Raw genomic sequence first — 21,667 nt, forward strand, 5'->3', positions numbered from 1 at the left:
TACGGTTCTAGCAGTGATTCTCAACCATTTTAATTTCAAGGACCCCCAGTTTGACATGCATTAGGCTACGGACCCCCATTTAATGACATTTCTATCTGTGGGACCACAATTTATATGGTAAAATCCATGTTAATTTAACTCTTGAGTAATGGGGTCCATTTGGTTCCATTTGTACACTCAGAGTTACAGACCCATAAAGGTCCATTTGGTTCCTAACTATCTATCATTTAGCTGGGGACCCCCTGGAACTCCCTCAAGGACCCCTGGGGGTACCCATACCCCACTTTGAGAATCACTGTTCTAAGCTCTTCTTGACACCACATTGATTGATTGATGTAGTTTATTTAGAAAGACATGAGAATAGTACATGACAGTACATAACAGTACATGGAAGTACAAATTCACAATACAAGGTCTACTAAACTGGAAACCCTCATTAAGCATTACGCTTGTTTAAGATGAGAACCCCATGCACACAAATCATGATGAAATATAAGAGGCAGGCAGATATACACACTACTATACAGAATGTCATACAATCAGCTTTCAGGTTACTGGTATGACGAGAGAAAAAAAAAATATATATATATATATATACAAAAGAGGAAAATGAAGGAGGGGGGGGGGGGGGTAGGGAGGGGTAGGTTAAGACTTAGACAGGGGCCATTTTCGAATTGCAGCCTCCTGAAGGTGTATCTTTAGGGCAGTTTTGAAAGTGAGTAGGGTTTTACACTCCTTTACTCCTTTTGGTAGGGCATTCCACATTTTTGATGAATAGCATGAGAACGAGTTCATACCCTTAGTTGAGCCAAATCTGGGTTGAACATGATCAGTGGAGCTGCCTCTGGTGTTATGATCATGGACTTCATTAACATTTTTGAAGTATTTTGACAAATACAGGGGGATCCCAATGTTGTGGTGTATCTTGAAGACCAGGCCCATAGCAAGTTGCTGTACTCTGTCCTCAACCCTAAGCCATCCAATCCTAGCAAAATGAGCAGGGGTTAGATGGGTTCTGTGACACAAATTACCCCCCCTTGTATTGCTCCTAGTGTGGATGATTTCTTGCATGTTATTGTAGTTCTTTATAAGTCTTGATGAATTGAATACACTGTTCCACAATGTAAACAAGCCCTCAGGGCTTTTAGTGTTATCCTTTTAGCATAATTATTTAATCGTACCGCTGTACTTTTTGCAAACTGTTGATAAAGTATTGAAATAAATCAATGCGCGTCTTAACCACAATTACTATGTGGTTAAGACTTGAAGGAACCCTAGCGTTCCAATTCTGGGACAAACGTTGTGCGAAAATACAAGCTACGCATTGTGAACTGGTAGATTGCAAATTTTAAGAGATTTGGTGTAGAGAGGGAAAAAAAGCGAATGAATGGGGGGGGGGGGGGGGGGGCTAGATGGGGCCTAGCATAGAGCCCTGGGCATTCGGTGTAGCGATAGTTCATGTAGGCACGGAAGGCAGGAGGTTACATATGCTAGCTCTCTCTTCGCTAACAAGTTAATTCATAGATACTGCCACAAGTCGGTCTGTCTCTCCACGTTCAACCTCTCTTCATTCTCATTCGCTATTAGGCTATCTCGCACACGCCCTCATTCCCACAGTGAACCTCTGGCGGCCTTTTTAAGCAGCTCTCTGTTCACCGTTCGGTGTTTCCCCTAGCCAGATGTTGGTGTGGGGGAGGAATGCACGCGAAGCGCGCACGTGGGAAAAAAGTTGGCTTCGCGCGCACAATGTTTGGGTTCTCAAAATGCAGTCTTATATCTTATATAGTACAGTGCACAGTAATAATCTGTATAGTTTACATATGAATTGTCTCCAGATTTAGGAAAATATACTTTTATTAGACAGAAGTATAGACAAAAGTATACAAATCAGTCAGTCACACATCAACAACTAGTGATGGCACAGATGGCGTCCTGTCTGAGAGCATTTGAGCCTTATATCAATGCATTTGAGCATTGATCATTTTGTTTCTGTATTTTCGGATATAAGGGGTGGCGCCACTGCTTAATGCATATAGGGGAAACGCTGCCGCTCATTCTACACGCTTAGCTGTCAAAGCCGGTCGTACAGCTGTCAGTGTCAAATTCCCCCCACCTCCCCGGCCTCCTCCCTGTGGCATTTAATTTCATATTGTTAATAGGATGATTCTGTGGATTGTACGGTGCTTCTATGGATTGTACTATGATATGTGGTAGTTTAATTATGCATTGAAGGTTCAATGTTATGTTCATGTATATAACTGTATTTCATGGTCTGCTCTGGGGGGTTTTTGATCTCAGATTCTGTGTCATGCATGCGTAGGTATTCTGTAATATCACGTGAGCAGAGTCACACCGTCACACACAAATGGTTCATCCTGAGCTGAAGTGTCTAAATGAACTTAAAATTTATTATATTGTTATTGTATTAAATTCGTTTTTGAAATGTTTTAAATATTTGCTACTATGCAACTGAGTTTTGCCAAGTAAAATATAGCATATCGTCTGTGTCGGGTGGAAACCTGATGTGCGTGTGTGCACGTGCAACCCTTATATACCGACTATCCGTATCATCTTAACCCAGTAAGGCCTGAGGTTTCGATTCTACAAAATGTCTTCTAAATCGTAACAGTTTTTTGAAAAAATCTATGATGCTATGTCAGTGGTTTTCAAACTTTGTCATGTCAAGGACCCCAAAAGGTATATGTATTTGGCTGCGGACCCCCATCTTAAAATATTTTGTTCAAGGACCCTGGAACAGATATATATTTGTAAGATTTGCACTAATTTTCTCGCTTTTTCTAGCGCTGCACTCGGTGCCGCGCTATGAGCTTGTATATCTGCTATTTTTGAATAGCAAAAGTGTAAAATAATGCTTTTTAGCTCAAATCAAAAAATGACACAGATGCGTCCCAGGTCTTAATGGGTTAACCACCTACTGTGTAAAAATCGTGCGGTCCAGAACGTGCCAGTCTATTGTTCCTGAGTATATTCGGGGGCTTCCTCTTGGTTCTAATGGAACATGGCAGAGAGCAAAGCGGAGAGCCTCCTCCTCCTCTGCTCTCCCAACCTGTTATACGTGCCGCTCTGCAGACGATGATGCTGGAAACGGGAACCATTCTAGCTCAGTGGAAAGTGTTTGTGTAGGGGGATGCCAACAGGAGGTGACACCACAGGGCTTTGAAGGGCAGCCGCCGCCGCTGGCCCGATCAGCCATCAGTCAGTCCTTATAACCACATGAACGCTAGTATAGTCCCTATTCCCGGGCATGTCATTAATCCATTAAGACCGGGAACGCATCTGTGTCATTTTAAGATTTCTTTGGCTATTCAAAAATAGCAGATATACAAGGTTATAGCGCGCCACTTTGTACTATGAGCTTAGCGTAGATCTGCTATTTTTGAAAAATCTTGAAAAACTGTGAAAATCTTTGAATATATATTTTTTCCAAGCGAACATTTGTAACTCAAATCTTTGCGTCTGGGGGGGGGGTCCCTGGAACAAGATATTTTGAGATGGGGGTCCGTGGCCAAATACATATAATTTTGGGGGTCTTTGACATGAAAAAGTTTGAGAACCACTGATTATAGCAACATGCGTTATTTAAAAAAATAACTGTTGGGATTTCTTTCTAAGACATTAGAAAGAGGTAAAAATGTTCGCTTTAAAAATATATTTATATTCAGAATTGCACAAATGTTCACGCTTTAGACATGATCTGCTATTTTTGATGAAGACATAATGGTGTTGAGGGGAAAAAAAACGAGTTAACAAACGGAGAAATTAACACTGAGGATTCTACTGTGTCGGCAGGAAGTCTTCACACTTCACACTTCCTCCTCCTCCGGCGACATTTTTGTGCGGAGGAGTTAGTCAGTACCTGGAAATGAACGTGATTGTGACGGGAAGTGCCCTCCTGAATGTTTTCACGCGGCTCGCGCACGAGCACAGCTGGTTTGTTTACACAATCAAAACAAACCCTCTTGACACGGCGGCTATAACGTTAGCCACAGTTACCTCTCCGATTAAAACAGTTGTATGCCATCTCCTTTTGTTTTATTATTTAGTTCAAGCAGTTATTGCAAGAGCCATTTAGCAAAACAAAACGATAACGTCCCAATGGTCATATTGTTCTCATAGATTGTGGCAGTGGTGTAGGGCTGTCAAACGAATATTCGATATTCGAATATTATTAGAATATTGGGAAAAAATACATATTTGAATATGAAAATGTATATTCGAATTAAAAAATAAAATAAAAACAGTGTTTTTTTGTTTGTTTTTTGTATGTTTATTTGACAGGGACAATACAAAAAACTATGAATGAAGTTATAAAAACAAACAAAAAATATGTTTTATTGGATCCGAGCACTCGATAAATAAAAAAAATATATATATTTTTATAATAATAATATTCGAATATATTCGAATATCTGCAACTTTTTAAGACCAATATTCGAATGTCATTTCTGAGGAAAGTTGACAGCCCTACAGTGGTGTAAAGTACTGTACTTTGCTATGACTATTGCTATTGCTATTTTTCTTTACCTTCTACATATTATTGTTGACATTCTTATTTCTTTGTTTATGATGTAATTGCTGCTACAATGGAAAAGAACTGAGACGTACATCTCATATGAGATGTTATGTAGAAGGTCTTCTTGACAGACCGTCCTTCATTCCTTCCTGCTTGTTTCTGTTTGATTGGCAGCTCTGGGTATTCTATTCAGCAGTGGTTCTCAAAGTGGGGTCCAGGGGTCTTGGGGGGGTCATTTTAACCACATTTTCCATTTATATATTTGCTATTAAAAAATAGCAGATATACAAGCTCACAGCGTATCACTTCATGCTGCGCTGCAAGCTTGTACATCTGCTATTTTTTGGAGAAAAAAAAGATTTTTTTAAAAATTCATTATTAACACAAATCTTCACTTCTGGGGGGTCCCTGGAACAAAACGTTTTCAGATGGGGGGGGGGGGGGGGTCCACGGCCAAATACATGAATACGTCATGTCAATTTGGGCGGTCCTTGACATGAAAAAGTTTGAGAACCACTATTGGCCGTGGTGTGTGTGTGTGTGTGTGTGTGTGTGTGTGTGTGTGTGTGTAAGCGTGCACACGCGGTGCACGTACGTGCGTGTCCGTGCATCAGGCATGTCAGACGGGGGGGGGGGGGGGGGGCAGAGGAAAAAAACCTGCCGTTGACACGGCAGCAGACTCAGGAAGGATGACCCCCTCACTCTATACCATCAATCACTTCAAACGCTGACAGGGGTTTAGGATGTGACTGTGTGAGTGTGTGTGAGAGAGTGTGTGTGTGTGTGTGTGTGTGTGTGTGGGTGTGTGTGGGAGGCGGGTGAGGGGGGGAGGGGGGTAGTTGGAAATGTTCCATTAAACAGGCACGTGCCCTGAGTGAGTCCCTGACTGACTGACTCCCCTCCTCCTCAGCGCTGTTAGAAAAATGCTACCAGATAAGCTCAGTTTTGTCTGACCGACTGTTCTCTGCAGCAGTCTTTTACTCAACCGGGACGACAACACCCGTCGCAAGTTGATGATGTCATTTGTGATAATGTGTGGTCCAGTCCAATGGAATGTATGCATGTGCTAATAAAAAAACGTGTTTAAAATATTGTGTTGATGCTCACATTAACCATAGGAAGTATTAAGTCGTTTTTTTTTGTTAGCACATGCGCCTTTTTAGTTTAGCACATTCCAAACATTCCATAGGGCTGGACCACACATGGACAAATGACATCATCAACTTGTGACAGGCGTTGTCCACCTTGAGTTAAAGAGGGACTATTTCTAATATTTTAAGGTGTTTTTAATTCTTAATTTTAGTTATAGAGGGCAATTATAATGTATTAACCAATTAAGGCCTGGAACGCATCTGTGTCATTTTTAGATTTGAGCTAAAAAGCATTATTTTACTTTGGGCTATTCAAAAATAGCAGATATACAAGCTCATAGCGCGGCACCGAGTGCCGCGCTATGAGCTTGTAGATCTGCTATTTTTGAAAAATTTAGAAAATGTGTGCAAATCTTGAAATATATATATATTTTTAAAGCGAACATATGTAACTCAAATCTTTGCTTCTGGGGGGTCCCTGGAACAACATATTTTGAGATGGGGGTCCGCCGCCAAATACAAATAACTTGGGGGGGGGGGTCCTTGACATGAAAAAGTTTGAGAACCACTGATGTAGCAACATGTACTCAACAGTGTGTCCTTGAAAAAGAGAGAGTGCTCTCAATGGTCTTCGCTAATTAAATAAAGACCAATTAAATCAAATAAATCTAACCGGGTTCATTTACCAGATAGCGGTCACTCTTTTAACCCATTGATACCTGGAACGCATCTGTGTCACTTTAGATGTCTTTGGCTATTCAAAAATAGCAGATATACAAGCTCATAGCGCGGCACCGAGTGCCGCGCTATGAGCTTGTAGATCTGCTATTTTTGAAAAAAATCTTGGAAAAAAAATCTTGAAAGAAAATGTTTTAGATTTTTTTTTTCAAAATGTTTCAAAATTTCAAAACTTTCAAAAAACCTCAGGTCTTAATGGGTTAAAGAAGGTGTTGTTGTAGTCAGGGGACGACCAGCCCAGCCCCGGCGCGGCGGTCGGTGTGTGTGTGTGTGTGTGTGTGTCTGTATATCTGTGTGTGTTGGCAGCAGTAGGACGGGCTCCAGATGTCTGTCTCATTCTCTTCCAGCGGCCGTGCCAATCCTGGTGCCCTCGGGCGTTAGCTGTCCCTGGCCCTCAGTGATTGGTATTGTTCTGTGCGGTCCATTGTGTGTGACCCTGGTATGCCGGGGAAACAGCTGGGCGGACTTTCCAAAAAAAACCCTAGTCTGCTGCTTTGGCACGGCGATGCATGCATGCAGGGCTCATGTCTTCGGCCAACAAAAAAAAAAAGAATCACAGCGGCCGGCCCGTGCCTTTGCTTTGATACCACGGCACAGCAGTGGTGGAAAGTAACTAAGTACATTTACTCAAGTACTGTACTTAAGTACAATTTTGTGGTATGGTATTTTTCACTTTACTGAAGTGTTTCCGGTTTTCAGTACTTTTTACTTCTACTCCACTACATCTCAGAGGCAAATATTGTACTTTTACTCCACTACAATTATTTGAAAACGTACTAGTTATTTTGTAGATTTTGATTATTATCACAAAACATACATCACTTCAGCCCCTATATACATTTCGGCTATTCGACAATAGCCGATCTACAAGCTCGCAATGCGTCGCGATGCAACCCATTGTGAGCTTGTAGATCTGCTATTTTCAAAAGATTTTTTATACATTTCATACATTTGAAAACTTGTGAAATGGGACCTTCTGCGTATTGAGTACCTTCTACTTTTGGTACTTTAAGTACATTTTGATAGCAATACTTTTGTACTTAGTGTACTCAAGTAAATTTACAATTTCCGGACTTTTACTTGTAACAGAGTGTTTCTACATTGCAGTATTGATACTTTTATTTAAGTAAAAAATCAGAGTACTTCTACCGTCACTGGTAACTAGGGTTCATATACTGCAGTCAGAGTGTAGCCATCGTGACATCCAACAGTCCATCTATAGCATGGGTTTTCAACTGGTGGTCCGTGAAAGTATTGCATGGGGTCCCTGACCATGCATTTAGTTATGTAGGAAAGCGAAGATTTGTATTTTGATTTATCGACCACTTGTTGAGGAAATTACCTGGTGACGTATAATGACGCGTCAATGTTGTCACTCAGTTACTGGGAAGTCGGATGTCAAGAACTTCCACATAAATGGGAGTTAGAATCTCAAGGGAAACTGTACCGGATTGCCTGGTTGAGTCACCATTATTAGGAAATGTGCCCATATCAATTGCATGTGTCTAATCGCTCATACATAAGCAATGAATCAGTTAACATGAGTTTTTTTAGCTCTGGACCACTAGCATATCTCAGTTAAATAATAATAACTGTTAAGGGCTTGATTTAATTCACCTCGAATTATCAAATTAAATTAAGCCCTTAACAGTCATTATTTAATTTCAAGCTTCCCCCCCCACACCACGTGCCCATATCACCCCTCACGAACACAACAGTGGTCCCCAGGTTGATTCTCAGTCAGGGTGGTGGTCCCCTGGTTCATAATCAGTTTGAAAACCCCTGATCTATAGCTAAATAGGCTCCATTGCCATAGGAGCCGGCTTTATCCGAAACGCTTTGCAATGCGCCTTGCATTCACACGTTCACTATGCAAGGCACCAACCTGCTCCCATGGGAACAGTTAACCCATTCAAACCGGGAACGCATCTGTGTAACCACTTTAACCATTATTTTATACTTTGGCTTTTCAAAAATAGCACATATACAAGCTCACCGATCGAGGGCCGCGCTATGAGCTTGTATATCTGCTAATTTTTTTTTATCTTGAAAGTGTGTGCAAATCTTTGAATATATATATATTTTTTAAAGCAAACATTTTTAACTCAAATCTTTGCTTCTGGGGGTCCCTGGAACAACACATTTTGAGATGGGGGGGGGCCTTGACATGAAAGAGTTTGAGATCCACTGATTATACGTTTTTTCAAAGAAAGGGTTAGGATTTAGAAGACATTTGTAGAATCACCAGAAGCAAAGATTTGAGTTACGAATGTTTGCTTTAAAAAATATATACATTTAAAGATTTGCAAAAAGATTTATTTAAAAAAAATGCAGATATACAAGCATCATTCGGTGCCGCGCTATGATCTTGTAGATCTGCAATTTTTTTGAATGGCCAAAGAAATCTTAAAATGACACAGATGCGTTCCCGATCATATAATAATGGATTAAGAACCACTGCTCTACAATGAATGAATTTAATTAAATGTCCACATTGTTTGGCAGAATAGCGTGTGTACTGTGTTGTAACAGTATGTTTGGTGATGGTTTGTGCGCTGGCTGGGCTGGCTGCGTGTATGTACCCACCCTTCTCCTCCTGACACGCACGTTTGGCCCGGCCGGGCCTCCACAGAACAGGAAGTGACTCAGTATGGACTGGTGCTCCACTTCCTCCATGCTGATTCTCCTCTGCTCGTCTCAGGATGTTTACCTCGCTCCTCCCCTCCTCCTCCCCCTCCTCCCCTCCTCCTCCTCCCCCTCCTCCTCCTCTGTCTGCTCCTTGGCCAGATGATCTCACCCCCCCCCCCCCACACACACACACACACACACACCACTCTCATAGTGAGGGAAATATGTAACAAAAAAAGGCTCAGTTGTTCACTTCCGGCAGAAAGTGTGAAAATTTGCATATGGCATGTTTGAAGTATGCCGATTTCAAATTTTGCCGGATCCAAGCACTTTTCCCATGGGATCTGGTCGTAAAATGAGAATTAAAGATGGCCGCCAACGTTTTTGGTTCAATTAGGTTTTGTATTCCAATCTTTGACACCTCATCACTTTTGAATGTGAAACAAGTTTGTTTTGATGAAATCCAAATTGTAATGCAGCAATACTTTGACATTTTCAGTTTCTGTAGATTAATTTAGCAGATTACGGTCTGTTTTTATGGCAAATTTGATTGAAACCAGTGTTACTCCAAAGTGCTTCATCTGAGCCTCATGATGTTGGTGTCTCTACCTATGTTTTCAGGGGTATTCTTTCACATGAGATCATATTACTGGGTTCACACTTATTTAATATTTTTGTAGCAAAACTCATTCTTCAAAAATAGCATATTAGATGGTTGACAGTGCATGTAACGGACCATCAGGAACTTCCAAATGATTCCCCAGATACCCATCGTGAATTTGTCAAGGGGAACTTTGTCATTGCACAAGTTCTCTGCTTTGGCACACGATCAGATGCATGAACAGCAGAACGCTATTGTGAAAGGTGATGGCGGAATTGTTGTAATTACTGAGAACTAGACCATACCCGGTGAAGGTTATTGCACGTCCTGTAGCGCGGTCCCCCCGCGGGTCCCCCCGCGGCACCCCCCGCGGTCACCCCCCCCCCACGGGCAACCCCCCACACACCCCCCCGTCGCGGAACCCCCCGGGTCCCGTCGCAAACACACACACACACACACGCAACGTTTAGCGCGAGTCGTCTCGTGCGTGCACACACAGAGCCAGCGTGTGCGCACACACACGGGCACATGCGACGCATGCGCAGTTCGTACTGTACTGTACGGTACGGTACGGTACGGTACTGTACTGTACTGTACTGTACTGTACTGTACTGTACTGTACTGTACTGTACTGTACTGTACTGTACTGTACGTACTGTACTGTACTGTACGGTCTGTACTGTACGTACTGTACTGTACTGTACTGTACGGTCTGGACTGTACTGTACTGTACTCTACTGTACTGTACTCTACTGTACTGTACTGTACTGTACGGTCTGTACTGTACTGTACTGTACTCTACTCTACTCTACTGTACTCTACTGTACTGTACTGTACTGTACTCTACTCTACTCTACTGTACTGTACTGTACGGTACGGTACGGTACGGTACTGTACGGTACTGTACTGTACTGTACGGTCTGTACTGTACTGTACTGTACTGTACTCTACTGTACTGTACTGTACTCTACCGTACTGTACGTACTGTACTGTACTGTACTGTACTGTACTGTACTGTACCGTACCGTACCGTACCGTACGTACCGTAGACGTTCCTTGCAACACACAAACAGTTCCTTCCGTACATTGCACGAAAGTTGAATGAGGAGTCTGTGATGCGTGTTGATGTGGTGTGGGACACGTAAGGAAGGAACCAGGCTTGGTCGTGGCATCGGCATACCACTCCATGTGACTGAACAGACATCCGTGCCACGAAACTGGAGTAGCTTCCTTCGAGTAGATTCCAACAAAAAGACATTATTCTGCTGCTCTAGAAACAATGGTTGTTCCAGATGGGAAAACACTTCTCACAACCTATGAAGAAGCCCCCCTTCTGATGTTTCTCAACTTCAACCATGTACATACACATGAAGAGGCTGATTCGCGAATGTTGCTACATGCCTGGCACGCCTACCAGCGGGGGAAGAAAGTGAACGAGGCACGCAAGCAGCTATTTGCTCATGGAAATCGCAAAGTGGAAAATATTCCACCCACAAAGGAGGCACTTCGTCATGTGAAGAGAGCAGTATTTCAAGCTGGTCACATCTGGGGACAGTCCCAAATTGCCAACCCAGAGATTCCTTCACCTGCAGATTGGGGATGGGTGAAAAGTTAGGACGATGGCTGGTGTCCATTTTGGACGGTGATGGCAGAGGTGGCGTCTAAAGGGTGTCGAGAGCTGATCAAATGCATGTGTAAAAAACGGTGTGCTGGAAAATGCAAATGTTTTGCGGCTAATCTACCATGCACAGAACTTTGTGTTTCTGTTCAGGACAATGCTTCCAAGAAGAACAGAGTAGGACAGATTAAATAAACAAGTTAATGAGAAATAAATGTAACGTCCTCCCGGTGGGGGCTCCTCACTGGCAGGTGAGTCAGTAGAATACAACAGCAGTGACAACACACTGTGTGTGGGGAGGAATCAATTGGCATAATGATATATATAACAATTCGATAAAAGGGTGTACCAAACTTTTCTCAGTTGATTCTTATGTGTTTTTTCCCGTAGAATCCATTTCTGCCATGTACATTTTTGTATTGTGCATAATTAATTAGATAATTAGCATATTTGCAGCAAATATGCTAATTATCTAATTAATAAGTCAGACGCTTTGGTCTGACTTCTTGGATCCGGCAATTTTTGAATTCAGCGCCCAAAAATACCCCTAGGTGCAAAATTTCACACTTTCTGCCGGAAGTGAACAACTTTTTCACATATTTCTCCCACTATCAGTGCAAGTTCCTCTGTCTTGACCTAGCCTGGCCTACCCTGTCCTGGTCGCGTGCAGCGTTCTACCCACTAGCCTAAGGGGCTTCGTTCGCTCTACATTAGAAGAGTTGGGAACGGTGGGCCAGTGTTGATTTCGTCGACTAAAAACTATGACGAAAAATGTTCGTCGACTACCTTTTTTCACTGACGAAAACTAAATAAAAACTAAGCTATGATGACTAAAACTAAGACAAAATGTATTGACGATTACGTCAACAAATAAAAAACTAGACTAAAATGTTAGGGAGGGATCTAGTGGAGAAGAGATCCAGTAGAACTGAAAGACCAGTCATTTTATGCTTGGTTGCGCTCAGGTGTTGCATGCTGAAATTAGCAGATCTACAAGCTCACAACGTGTCGCGCTGCGACACTTTGTGAGCTTGTAGATCGGCTATTTTCAGCATGCAACCAAGTGTAAAATCAGCCATTGCGACGCCATCAAGGCACCGCCCAAAATACATTTTAGTCGACTAAATCAACTGTAGATTTAGTCGACTATAATCTTATGATATTTAGTCGACTAAAACTAGACAGTACTAAACAGTAAAACATTTCAGATGACTAAAATATGACTAAAACTAAATGGAATTTGATTCAAAAGACTATGACTAAAACTGAATCAAAATTTGCTGTCAAAATCAACACTACGGTGGGTGTTTTCACACAGTAACACAGCCCAAATACCCCATCTCAGCACTGGCCTCAGCGGCTCGCCTCGTTAATCACTTGACTCTCAACCCACACCTCAGGGGATCGACTCCCGCTGACGACACTACTTTATCCAACAACCGCGGACTACTTTTTTTCCGCCGATAAAAGTATAGTTTTCGACCGCGTCGGAGGGGCGCAGTCTCAAGCGAACTTGAGCCACGAGAAGCACCACTGAGCGCGCTAAAGCGCGCACGTCGCCGTGCTGAACGTTGCGAAGTTCACTTGAGCCTACTCAGCCCCGTCCGAGTTATGTACCGATAGGCACAGAATCGTAAATTATCGCAATTTTGAGGTATTTTTACTTTACTGAAGTGTTTCCGGTTTTCAGTACTTTTACTTCTACTCCACTACATCTCAGAGGCAAATATTGTACTTTTACTCCACTATAATTATTTGAAAACTTTAGTTACTAGTTATTTTGTAGATTTTGATTATTATCACAAAACATACATCACTTCAGCCCTATATACATTTCGGCTATTCGACAGTAGCCGATCTACAAGCTCGCAATGCGTCGCGATGCAACCCATTGTGAGCTTGTAGATCTGCTATTTTCAAAAGAATTTTATACATTTCATTCAGATTTGAAAACTTGTGAAATGGGACTTTCTGCATATTGAGTACCTTCTACTTTTGGTACTTTAAGTACATTTTGATAGCAATACTTTTGTACTTTCACTCAAGTAAATTTAGAATTTCCGGACTTTTACTTGTAACAGAGTGTTTCTACATCGCAGTTTTCTCCACCACGGAGTACCGTCCTCAAGTTATTGTCTTAGGAATGCAACAAAAAGAAGAAAAAAATCCATGAATTCAAGTCTCCATGGGGTGACTAATTGTAAAAAAAATTGGGTGAACTATCCCTTTAAACTCTGAGCTGACCATGCTAACATCTGTACACTCTGAGCTTTATTACTACCTGTAAACCATGTATTTATTATTATTATTATTATTATTATTTTTGGGGCGGGGCTTTCTGCCTTTATCTGGATAGTACAGTGTAGGATGACAGGAAACAGGAGAGAGAGATGTGGAGTGACACACAGCAAAGGCCGCCGGGGACTCGGGGATCGAACCCACGACTGATGATAGGTTCTTGGTTTACCTATATGATCCTAGATGACCATTTCTATGCATTTGGTGTATTACCTCGTGTTTACCTTGCCTATACTGTACATTTCTCTGGATTCATAGCGTCTGCTAAATGCCATTTTTTTTTGGTAAATTGTATCATGATGGGGGGGAGAAAAGGACTTGTGGACTGGTTTAGATTCCAGTAAGGAAACAAACAGTATCAGTCCCTATTGAAGCCATTGTAGTGGTTTGGTCCTTGTTGTTTTATTGTGTTGTGTTCCTCTCAGGGGAGGTAGAGAGAGGCTTGATGTTTGAACTACTGATTCGGAATGCTCCCTCCTCCAAGCAGAGATGGAAGTGTGTGTGTGTTGTGTGTGTGTGTTGTGTGTGTGTGTGGTGTGTGTGGGGGTGGGTGGGGAAGGCAAACAGATCTATTAATGTGTTTATCTCTTTTACTTTGTCTCTCTGTTTCTTTTCAAGATAACATTTGTATAAAGGACAGAGTGATCCCACCACCACACACTGTCTGTCTGGAACTTGTAGAATATTCTTTATTCAGTGGAAATATTGTGGTCCTTAGACCTTCATCATATCAGGACAAACATGTTTGTTGTCCTCTTGCAAACTTGCAAAAATAACCTTTTATTATTCAGTTATGTTTGGGTCCCAGTAGACCAGTGGTTCTCAAACCTTTTCACGTCAAGGACCGGACCCCCGAATTGATACAGTGGTTGGCTGAGGACCCGCATCTGAAAAGAGTTTGTGCCAGGGACCCCCAGAAGAGAAGATTTATGCGTCTAAATTACTAAAGATTTTCGAAAATAGCAGATGTACAAGCTGTGAGCTTGTAGATCTGCTATTTTTGAATAGTCAACGTATAAAATAAATATGGATAAAGTGATTAAAATGACACCACTTTGAGAACCATTACCCTAGACCTTCATCAGGCCAAACATGATTATTTTGTAAACTCCAGACCAAGTGCGTGGGATCACTCTCTGTTTTTTTACGCACCTGGCTGTCATCAACATGTTTGAGGTGTGCATCAGCCTTTTTTAGTCAAGATAACGTTTTATTGCCATGGTCTCTTTTTCTTCAAGCAGCCCAGTCAGGAACTTGATGTTCTCGTGTTAACTTATTTCTCCCCTTTCCTCTTCTCCAGTTTCCCCGAGTGTGGCTTCTTAACACATGGAATGCCAGAGTTATTTCAGATTTTTTAGCTGTTTTATGCCAGAGATTTTTCATTGAGAAAAAAAAAGTACTCAGGAGCCGAGATACAGAATTTTTAAGTTTTAAGTTAACAAGGAAGTGGATGGGAGTTTAAATCTTCAAAAAATCATATCTCCTTGGTCTTTGGGTAAAATTAATTTTTTTTTATTATTTTTTTTTGAAAAAACGCATATATGCGTTCTTGGCACTCAAGTGATGGATTCAAAAGAACGCAAAGAACGCATATATGCGTTCTTGGCACTCAATGTGTTAACGGAATGTACGACGAAGATTTGTTTTTCACACTTTAATTGAGTTGCATCATTTCTATAGAGTTGACAGCTGACTGAAAGGTGATAATGGGGGAAGTGATTAGAGGAGTGGCTAGGGGTCGAATAAATTACCCATTGTTCACACCCATTACCAGGCTCTTAGAGGTGCGCTAGAAGTGCTAATTCTTAGAAGGGATTTTCTCAGCTTGGACTATTATAGCTTAGCAAGATTCAAACGAGCACATCTTCTTCAAATTATGTTCCCATTTCAATGAATGACACGTCATTTTGAAAGCTTACATTCTGCACTTTTTCATAATCTGTAAAAAGCTGAAAAATGACCATGGGCTACTTTTGTCTCAAACCACTGTACTGAGTCACATTTTAACGTCGTTTAACTTATCTCTCCACTCTCTCGTCTTCCTGCAGTTCCCCGAGTGTGGCTTCTTCGGAATGTACGACAAGATCCTGCTGTTCCGCCATGACCTGAACTCTGACAACATCCTTCAGAGGCTGACCTCGGCGGAGGACATCCATGAAGGAGATCTCATCGAGGTGGTCCTCTCCGGTACGTAAAAAACCTGTGACGACGGCGCCTCGTCTCTCACTGTGTGTTCCTGTTCAGGCCAAGGACCCCCTAGCTGAGAGAGAGAGAGATGAAGCAGGGACCCCCCTCTAAATTGTATAACATTGTTTCAGATTAAACTTTTTTTTTTAAACTTGGTCTGCTCTTTTTCTCTCTACACCTATACTTCTTTGCCAAAAATAGCCGATCTACAAGCTCACAATGCCTCGCAGCGCGAGGCGTTGTGAGCTTGTAGATCGGCTATTTTCGGGCTAATGTCCCCCTCAGAATAGGGATGCTAGGGTGCAAGTGGTTCGCTTAATGTAAAAAAAAAAACATTCTATCACACAAAGATTTGGCGCACCCCCTATAGTAGCTCTGAGGACCCCCTAGGGGTCCCGGACCCCCTGTTGAAGACCCCTGTCTTAGAGGTTAAAAGGAGCCCAGGTTTGGGGCTACTATGATTCATGTTGTCTATTTTGAATGCATCCACCTGTTGTGTGTGTGTGTGTGTGTGTGTGTGTGTGTGTGTGTGTGTGTGTGTGTGTGTGTGTGTGTGTGTGTGTGCATGTGTTGCTGCTCCAGGCGCATGTTGTTTTAACACCTACTGTAGTGTACTGATCAGGGTTTCCGTCGAGCCCGGTCACCTTTTGTAGCCGTGACACAGGTGCTCCGTTTCCTTTGACATTTCCTGCTGTGAATGATTCAGCTTCCTGTACCGGAGCTGAGACCGACCTATAACAAATGCTTCACAATGTCTTCTGTTGTGGTGTGGCTGTTGTGGTGTTACTGTACATCTTCCATTGGAAAACACCAGACGCCACCTGTGTGACTGCAGAATAATCCCCTGCCCTCCCTGAGGAGGAGGGGGTATTGTTTGGAGTGGGGGGGGGTGTAGGATCACAGAGGAGGAGGCTGAGAATCTCAGATTAAGCCATTGAAACAGGGAAAGCATCTCTTGTACATCTGCTATTTTTGAACATTTTTGATAAATCTTGAAAAAATCTTCTGTAATCTGTAATTTTGTAACACATTTTGAGTGTTAAATATTAAATATGGCGTATTTTGGCCATAATACATTATTTATTTCCAGTATTGGTATCAGTTATTTCTTTGTGTATTTACGTTTTTTTGTCATATCTGCCCCCGTGCAACTTTTTGTTTACAAGGCCTAAAAGCCACACAATTAAATCGTTAATCGCAATTATTTGAGCGACAATTTATCGGCAAGTAAAATGTCATAATCGTGACAGTCCTGTCGACAACAACAAGTGTCAGCTGACACAGCGTGGAAGTGTAGGAAGTCCCACCACGTTACAGTACAGTAGGAAGCGCTGTGGAAGTCAGCTCTGTCAACCAGTCCTCATCTAACCCTCTCAGCGCCCGGCAGAAAAGGACGTTTTTGCACGTGTGACATCTCAGCTGTGTTTTACAAAACGCAGAGGCCCCGATGATGATGACTCCTCTTTTTTTCCCCAAGCCTTTCATTTGGGGTTTTAGAGAAAATATGAACCTTTTCCGCCCCGCAATTTGTCTCCTGTCATCTTCGTTTGGGTTTTCCTCTCCTCCTGACCAACCTGTTGTTGTGTCCTGCGGCGCGGGGAGGGATAGAGTCAACAGTCTGAATATCGCTCTCAAGTCGGGCGGAAACCTCGTATGTACCTAGAACTGTTACTTTTCAGGATTCAAATTCAAAAAGTGGCAAAAGTAGCGGATCCGCAAGCTCGAAACGTGTCGCTCCGCGTTTTGAGCTTGTAGATCTGCTGTGGTGTAAAGTAACTAAGTACATTTACTCAAGTACTGTACTTAAGTACAATTTTGATGTATTTCCAATTTTCAGTACTTTTACTCCTTCTCCACTACATCTCAGAGGCCAATATTATACTTTTACGCCACTACAATTATTTGAAAACTTAAGTTACTAGTTACTTTGCATACAGTATATAAATTATCACATTATAATACATACATTAACCACTTTAGCCCTATTTTATACCTAGGCTATTTGAAAATAGTAGATCTACAAGCTCACAACGCGTCGCGTAGCGACGCGTTGTGAGCTTGTAGATCTGCTATTTTCAAACGTTTTAGTACTTTGGTATATTTTGATGCCAATACTTCTGTACTTATACTCAAGTAACATTTTGAACACAGGCATTTTACTTGTAACAGAGTATTTTTTATATTGTGGTATTGTCTGACGCAAGTACTTAAGTCAAATATCTGAGTACTTCTTCTCACCATTGTAGATCTGCTACTTTTGATGCGTTTGTGTGACGCTTCTAGTATGATCGAAAAAATTATTTACGAAAAAAACTCAGAAAGTTTGAATATGGAGATAAGAGGTTTCTGCCTGACACTCGCTGCTAGGTGGGGGGGGGGGGGACGAGCCTGCTTATTCTTGGCCCCGGGCTCAAAGAGGAACGGCTTGTTTTTCCTGCAGTAAGTGATTGTAGCGCCCCCCCCCCCCGCAGAGTGTAAACAGGCCTGTGATGTGCCGGACTGGGGGAGGGCCCCCGGACGCAGCAGCATGGACTCGGGGACTAATGGGGGCCATCTCGGCCCAGGGGGTTGGACCTGAGGTTTTGGCCCCCCACAACCAAAATGGTTCTGTTTTTCACTCCTCTTTTCCCAGCCAGTTTCCACATACTGTACATTCATTATTTTACACACAGCGCCTTGATGGTTGACAAGAGATGAGGCTCGCTCAGAGATGTGGCCGGCTGACAGTGCTATCACACATAAAGTTACTGCTGTATGGCAGTGGTTCTCAAAGTAGGGCCCTGGGGGGGGGGTCCTTGAGGGGGGGTTCCAGTCAAGGGGGGGCCCCAGCAAAATGAGTTAACCCATTCAATCCGGGAACGCATCTACAAATGTCTTCTAAATCCTAACCGTTTTCTGAAACACTTACATGGCTATAATATCAGTGGTTATTAAACCTTTTCATGACAAGGACCCCCAAAATTATATGTATTTTGGTCGCGGACCACCATCTCCAAAGATTTTTTCCCAGGGACCCCCCAGAAGCAAAGATTTGAGTTACAAATGTTCGCTTTAAAAATATACATATTCAAAGATTTGCACACATTTTCATGATTTAAAAAAAAAAGCAGATCTACAAGCTCATAGCGCGGCACTCGGTGCCGCGCTATGAGCTTGTAGATCTGCTATTTTTGAATAGCCAAAGTATAAAAATTGAATGGGTTAATACAGTAGAATCAAAATCAGTCTAACCACTTTAACCTTACTGGAGGTTCGGGCCGCTACGCGGCCCTCACATCTACGTCACACCGCCGATCCCACCAATGCTGCGTCATATAGTGTCACAGGGGGCTTTGTTAGAGTACCCGTCGTACCTGTGTCCCTCCCCATTAGCCAATTTTAATATAGGATATACAACGGTTAATTGAAAATAGCCGATCTACAAGCTCACAACGCAACGTGCAACACTGTGAGCTTGTAGATCTGCTATTTTCCAAATATCTCGTATGTATTTTGGGGGGGGGTCCATCCCTGGCACGAAACATTCCCTGGCACGAAACATTCCCTGGCACGAAACATTTTCAAATGGAGGTCCGCGGCCAACTACTTCTGTACATGTTAAATTGGGGGGTGGAGGGGGGGGCCTTGACATGGAAACGATGTTTTGAGAACCGCTGCGCTCTGTGGCTTAGAAACGCCGGGGACACGTGCCGTGGCGATCTCAAACCAAACAGACAGCACATTGATCTGGCTGGTTTGTGTGAAAAACAGCCTCGTTATAGGCTGACGTTTTGGCGTTGTTTTGAAGCTAATTAGCGCGACAGACCATTACATAAAAGTGGGGATTGCTGAGAGGCAGCCAGTAGTTAACAGACATGTTGACAACGCTGATGGATGAATGCCTTCTTTCATGTGTCTGTGCCAGGGAGATGCGTTGCCCCCCCCCCAAGAGTCATGTGATTCATTTGACTTCATTTGACTTCAGTGTCCACTTTGAAGTGGGTTCCAAACTGCTGCCGTCTTCAGCCCACAGTGATCATGTTTTCTCTGAATTGAGGGAGATATGTTTCCCAGCATTCTTAATCATGATGTCAGTCACATAACGTTGCTGTCGGGCAGAAATCCTTCTTATCTCTTTTATTTGTTGTAAATTATCGCCCTACCACACGCTACAGCGTCACGTGAAAGCATCAAAAGTAGCAGATCCACATCAATATATTGATATTGCTGTTAAATAATAGTCTATAAATCCAACGTATCTCACATGAATATGTTGATAAAACCGTGTAGTAATCAACAGGCATGCTGCGCAGCAGTGCTACTGTTATTATGAAAACATTTAGAACACGTGCTGTGTGTGTGTGTGTGTGTGTGTGTGTGTGTGTGTGTGTGTGTGTGTGTGCGTGTGCGTGTGCGTGTGCGCGTGCGTGCGCGCGTGTGTGCGGAGAGAGAGACGTAGAGAGACAGAATGATCTAATGAAAATCATTAGCGTCTTGTCTCGCTCTCGCGCACATATCACGGGAACCTTGCACGCTTTCGTGAACAGACAGACGATGTTGATGCGACAATATAATGTAGTCTAATGTAATATAGATTGGAATAAAAAACTAAATGTATCGGGTCTGGATCGCATCCTGGTGAGAACTCTTGCAGTGTGTGATCCCTTGTCGGCGATCAATCGTATAGTGTAAAAACCACAACGATATATGACAGACGATTTCAAAAAGAGACTTGTGTAGTGTGATCTTATGACTCCTCGACGACTCCGTACTGTGTGTAGCTGCCTTTAGAAAGATGTTCACACCCCCCCCCCAGCGTAGAAAGAGAAGACGTTTCTGTGCACTCTTTACAAGTGAGGCCCATGTGTATTTGAGGACCATGACAGACCGTCTGTGATCATCTGTACCCCCAGGAACTTGGTGCTACTACTCACTACCTCCACTGTAGTGTCTTTTATGAGGAGTGGTGTATGATGGTTCCAAACTGCTGCCGTCTTCAGCCCACAGTGATCATGTTTTCTCTGAATTGACGGAGATATGTTTCCCAGCATTCTTAATCATGATGTCAGTCACATAACGTTGCTGTCGGGCAGAAAGCCTTCTTATCTCTTATTTTTTTGGTAAATTATCGCCCTACCACACGCTACAGCGTCACGCGAAAGCATCAAAAGTAGTAGATCCGCAAGCTCGAAATGTGGCACCAAGCGTTTTGATCTTGGATCAGTGGCTTCCTTTTAAAACGGGCCTGAAAATCCACCTTTCAGGAGGGCAAAGGGGGAGGTAATTATCACTTCTCCCGTAGGGCTACTACACACTGCAAGATATTTGGACCTTTTTTGGCGCTCGCCGTCAAAACTCCCGCTCTGACGCAAGATCGGGCTTAGCTCGCCGAGGTTTAGCTCGCTGTATGTGATAGGCTCTGCGAGACGAACCGGCCGCGATAATGGCGCTCGGCGATGCCTTCACGAGCGTTTCTAGATATCTAGCAGGTTTGATATTAGGCTCTGTCGCCGATTGATACAGACAGAACAGGGTCTGTCTGTATCCATAGATGGATATCATCAATATATGGACCTGTATTCCGTGGGTAAATTCAGGTGTCGGTAGCTATATCGATATTGCTGTTAAATAATAGTCTATAAATCCAACGTATCTCACATGAATATGTTGATAAAACCGTGTAGTAATCAACAGGCATGCTGCGCAGCAGTGCTACTGTTATTATGAAAACATTTAGAACATGTGCGCTGTGTGTGTGTGTGTGTGTGTGTGTGTGTGTGTGTGTGTGTGTGTGTGTGTGTGTGTGTGTGTGTGTGTGTGTGTGTGTGTGTGTGTGTGTGTGTGTGTGTGTGTGTGTGTGTGTGTGTGTGTGTGTGTGTGTGTGTGTGTGTGTGTGTGTGTGTGTGTGTGTGGAGAGAGAGACGTAGAGAGACAGAATTATTTAATGAAAATCATAAGCGTCTTGTCTCGCTCTCGTGCACATATCACGGGAA

The 21,667-nt window shown here is 42.7% G+C and overlaps 1 protein-coding gene across 4 annotated transcripts in view; it reads left to right on the forward strand.

Annotated features, from left to right (window-relative positions):
- Positions 1 to 21,667, forward strand: part of prkd3 (protein kinase D3) — a 125,760-nt gene that overhangs the window by 57,374 nt on the left and 46,719 nt on the right. For all 4 annotated transcript variants that reach the window (XM_080413574.1, XM_080413575.1, XM_080413576.1 and 1 more), the window contains exon 3: positions 15,557 to 15,695. In XM_080413574.1, coding sequence (XP_080269700.1) covers positions 15,557 to 15,695 — 139 coding nt within the window. The remainder of the gene's footprint in view (positions 1 to 15,556; positions 15,696 to 21,667) is intronic.

The sequence above is a fragment of the Gymnoscopelus braueri genome (assembly GCF_963280865.1).
Source record: "Gymnoscopelus braueri genome assembly, chromosome: 19".
NCBI classification, from domain to species: domain Eukaryota; kingdom Metazoa; phylum Chordata; class Actinopteri; order Myctophiformes; family Myctophidae; genus Gymnoscopelus; species Gymnoscopelus braueri.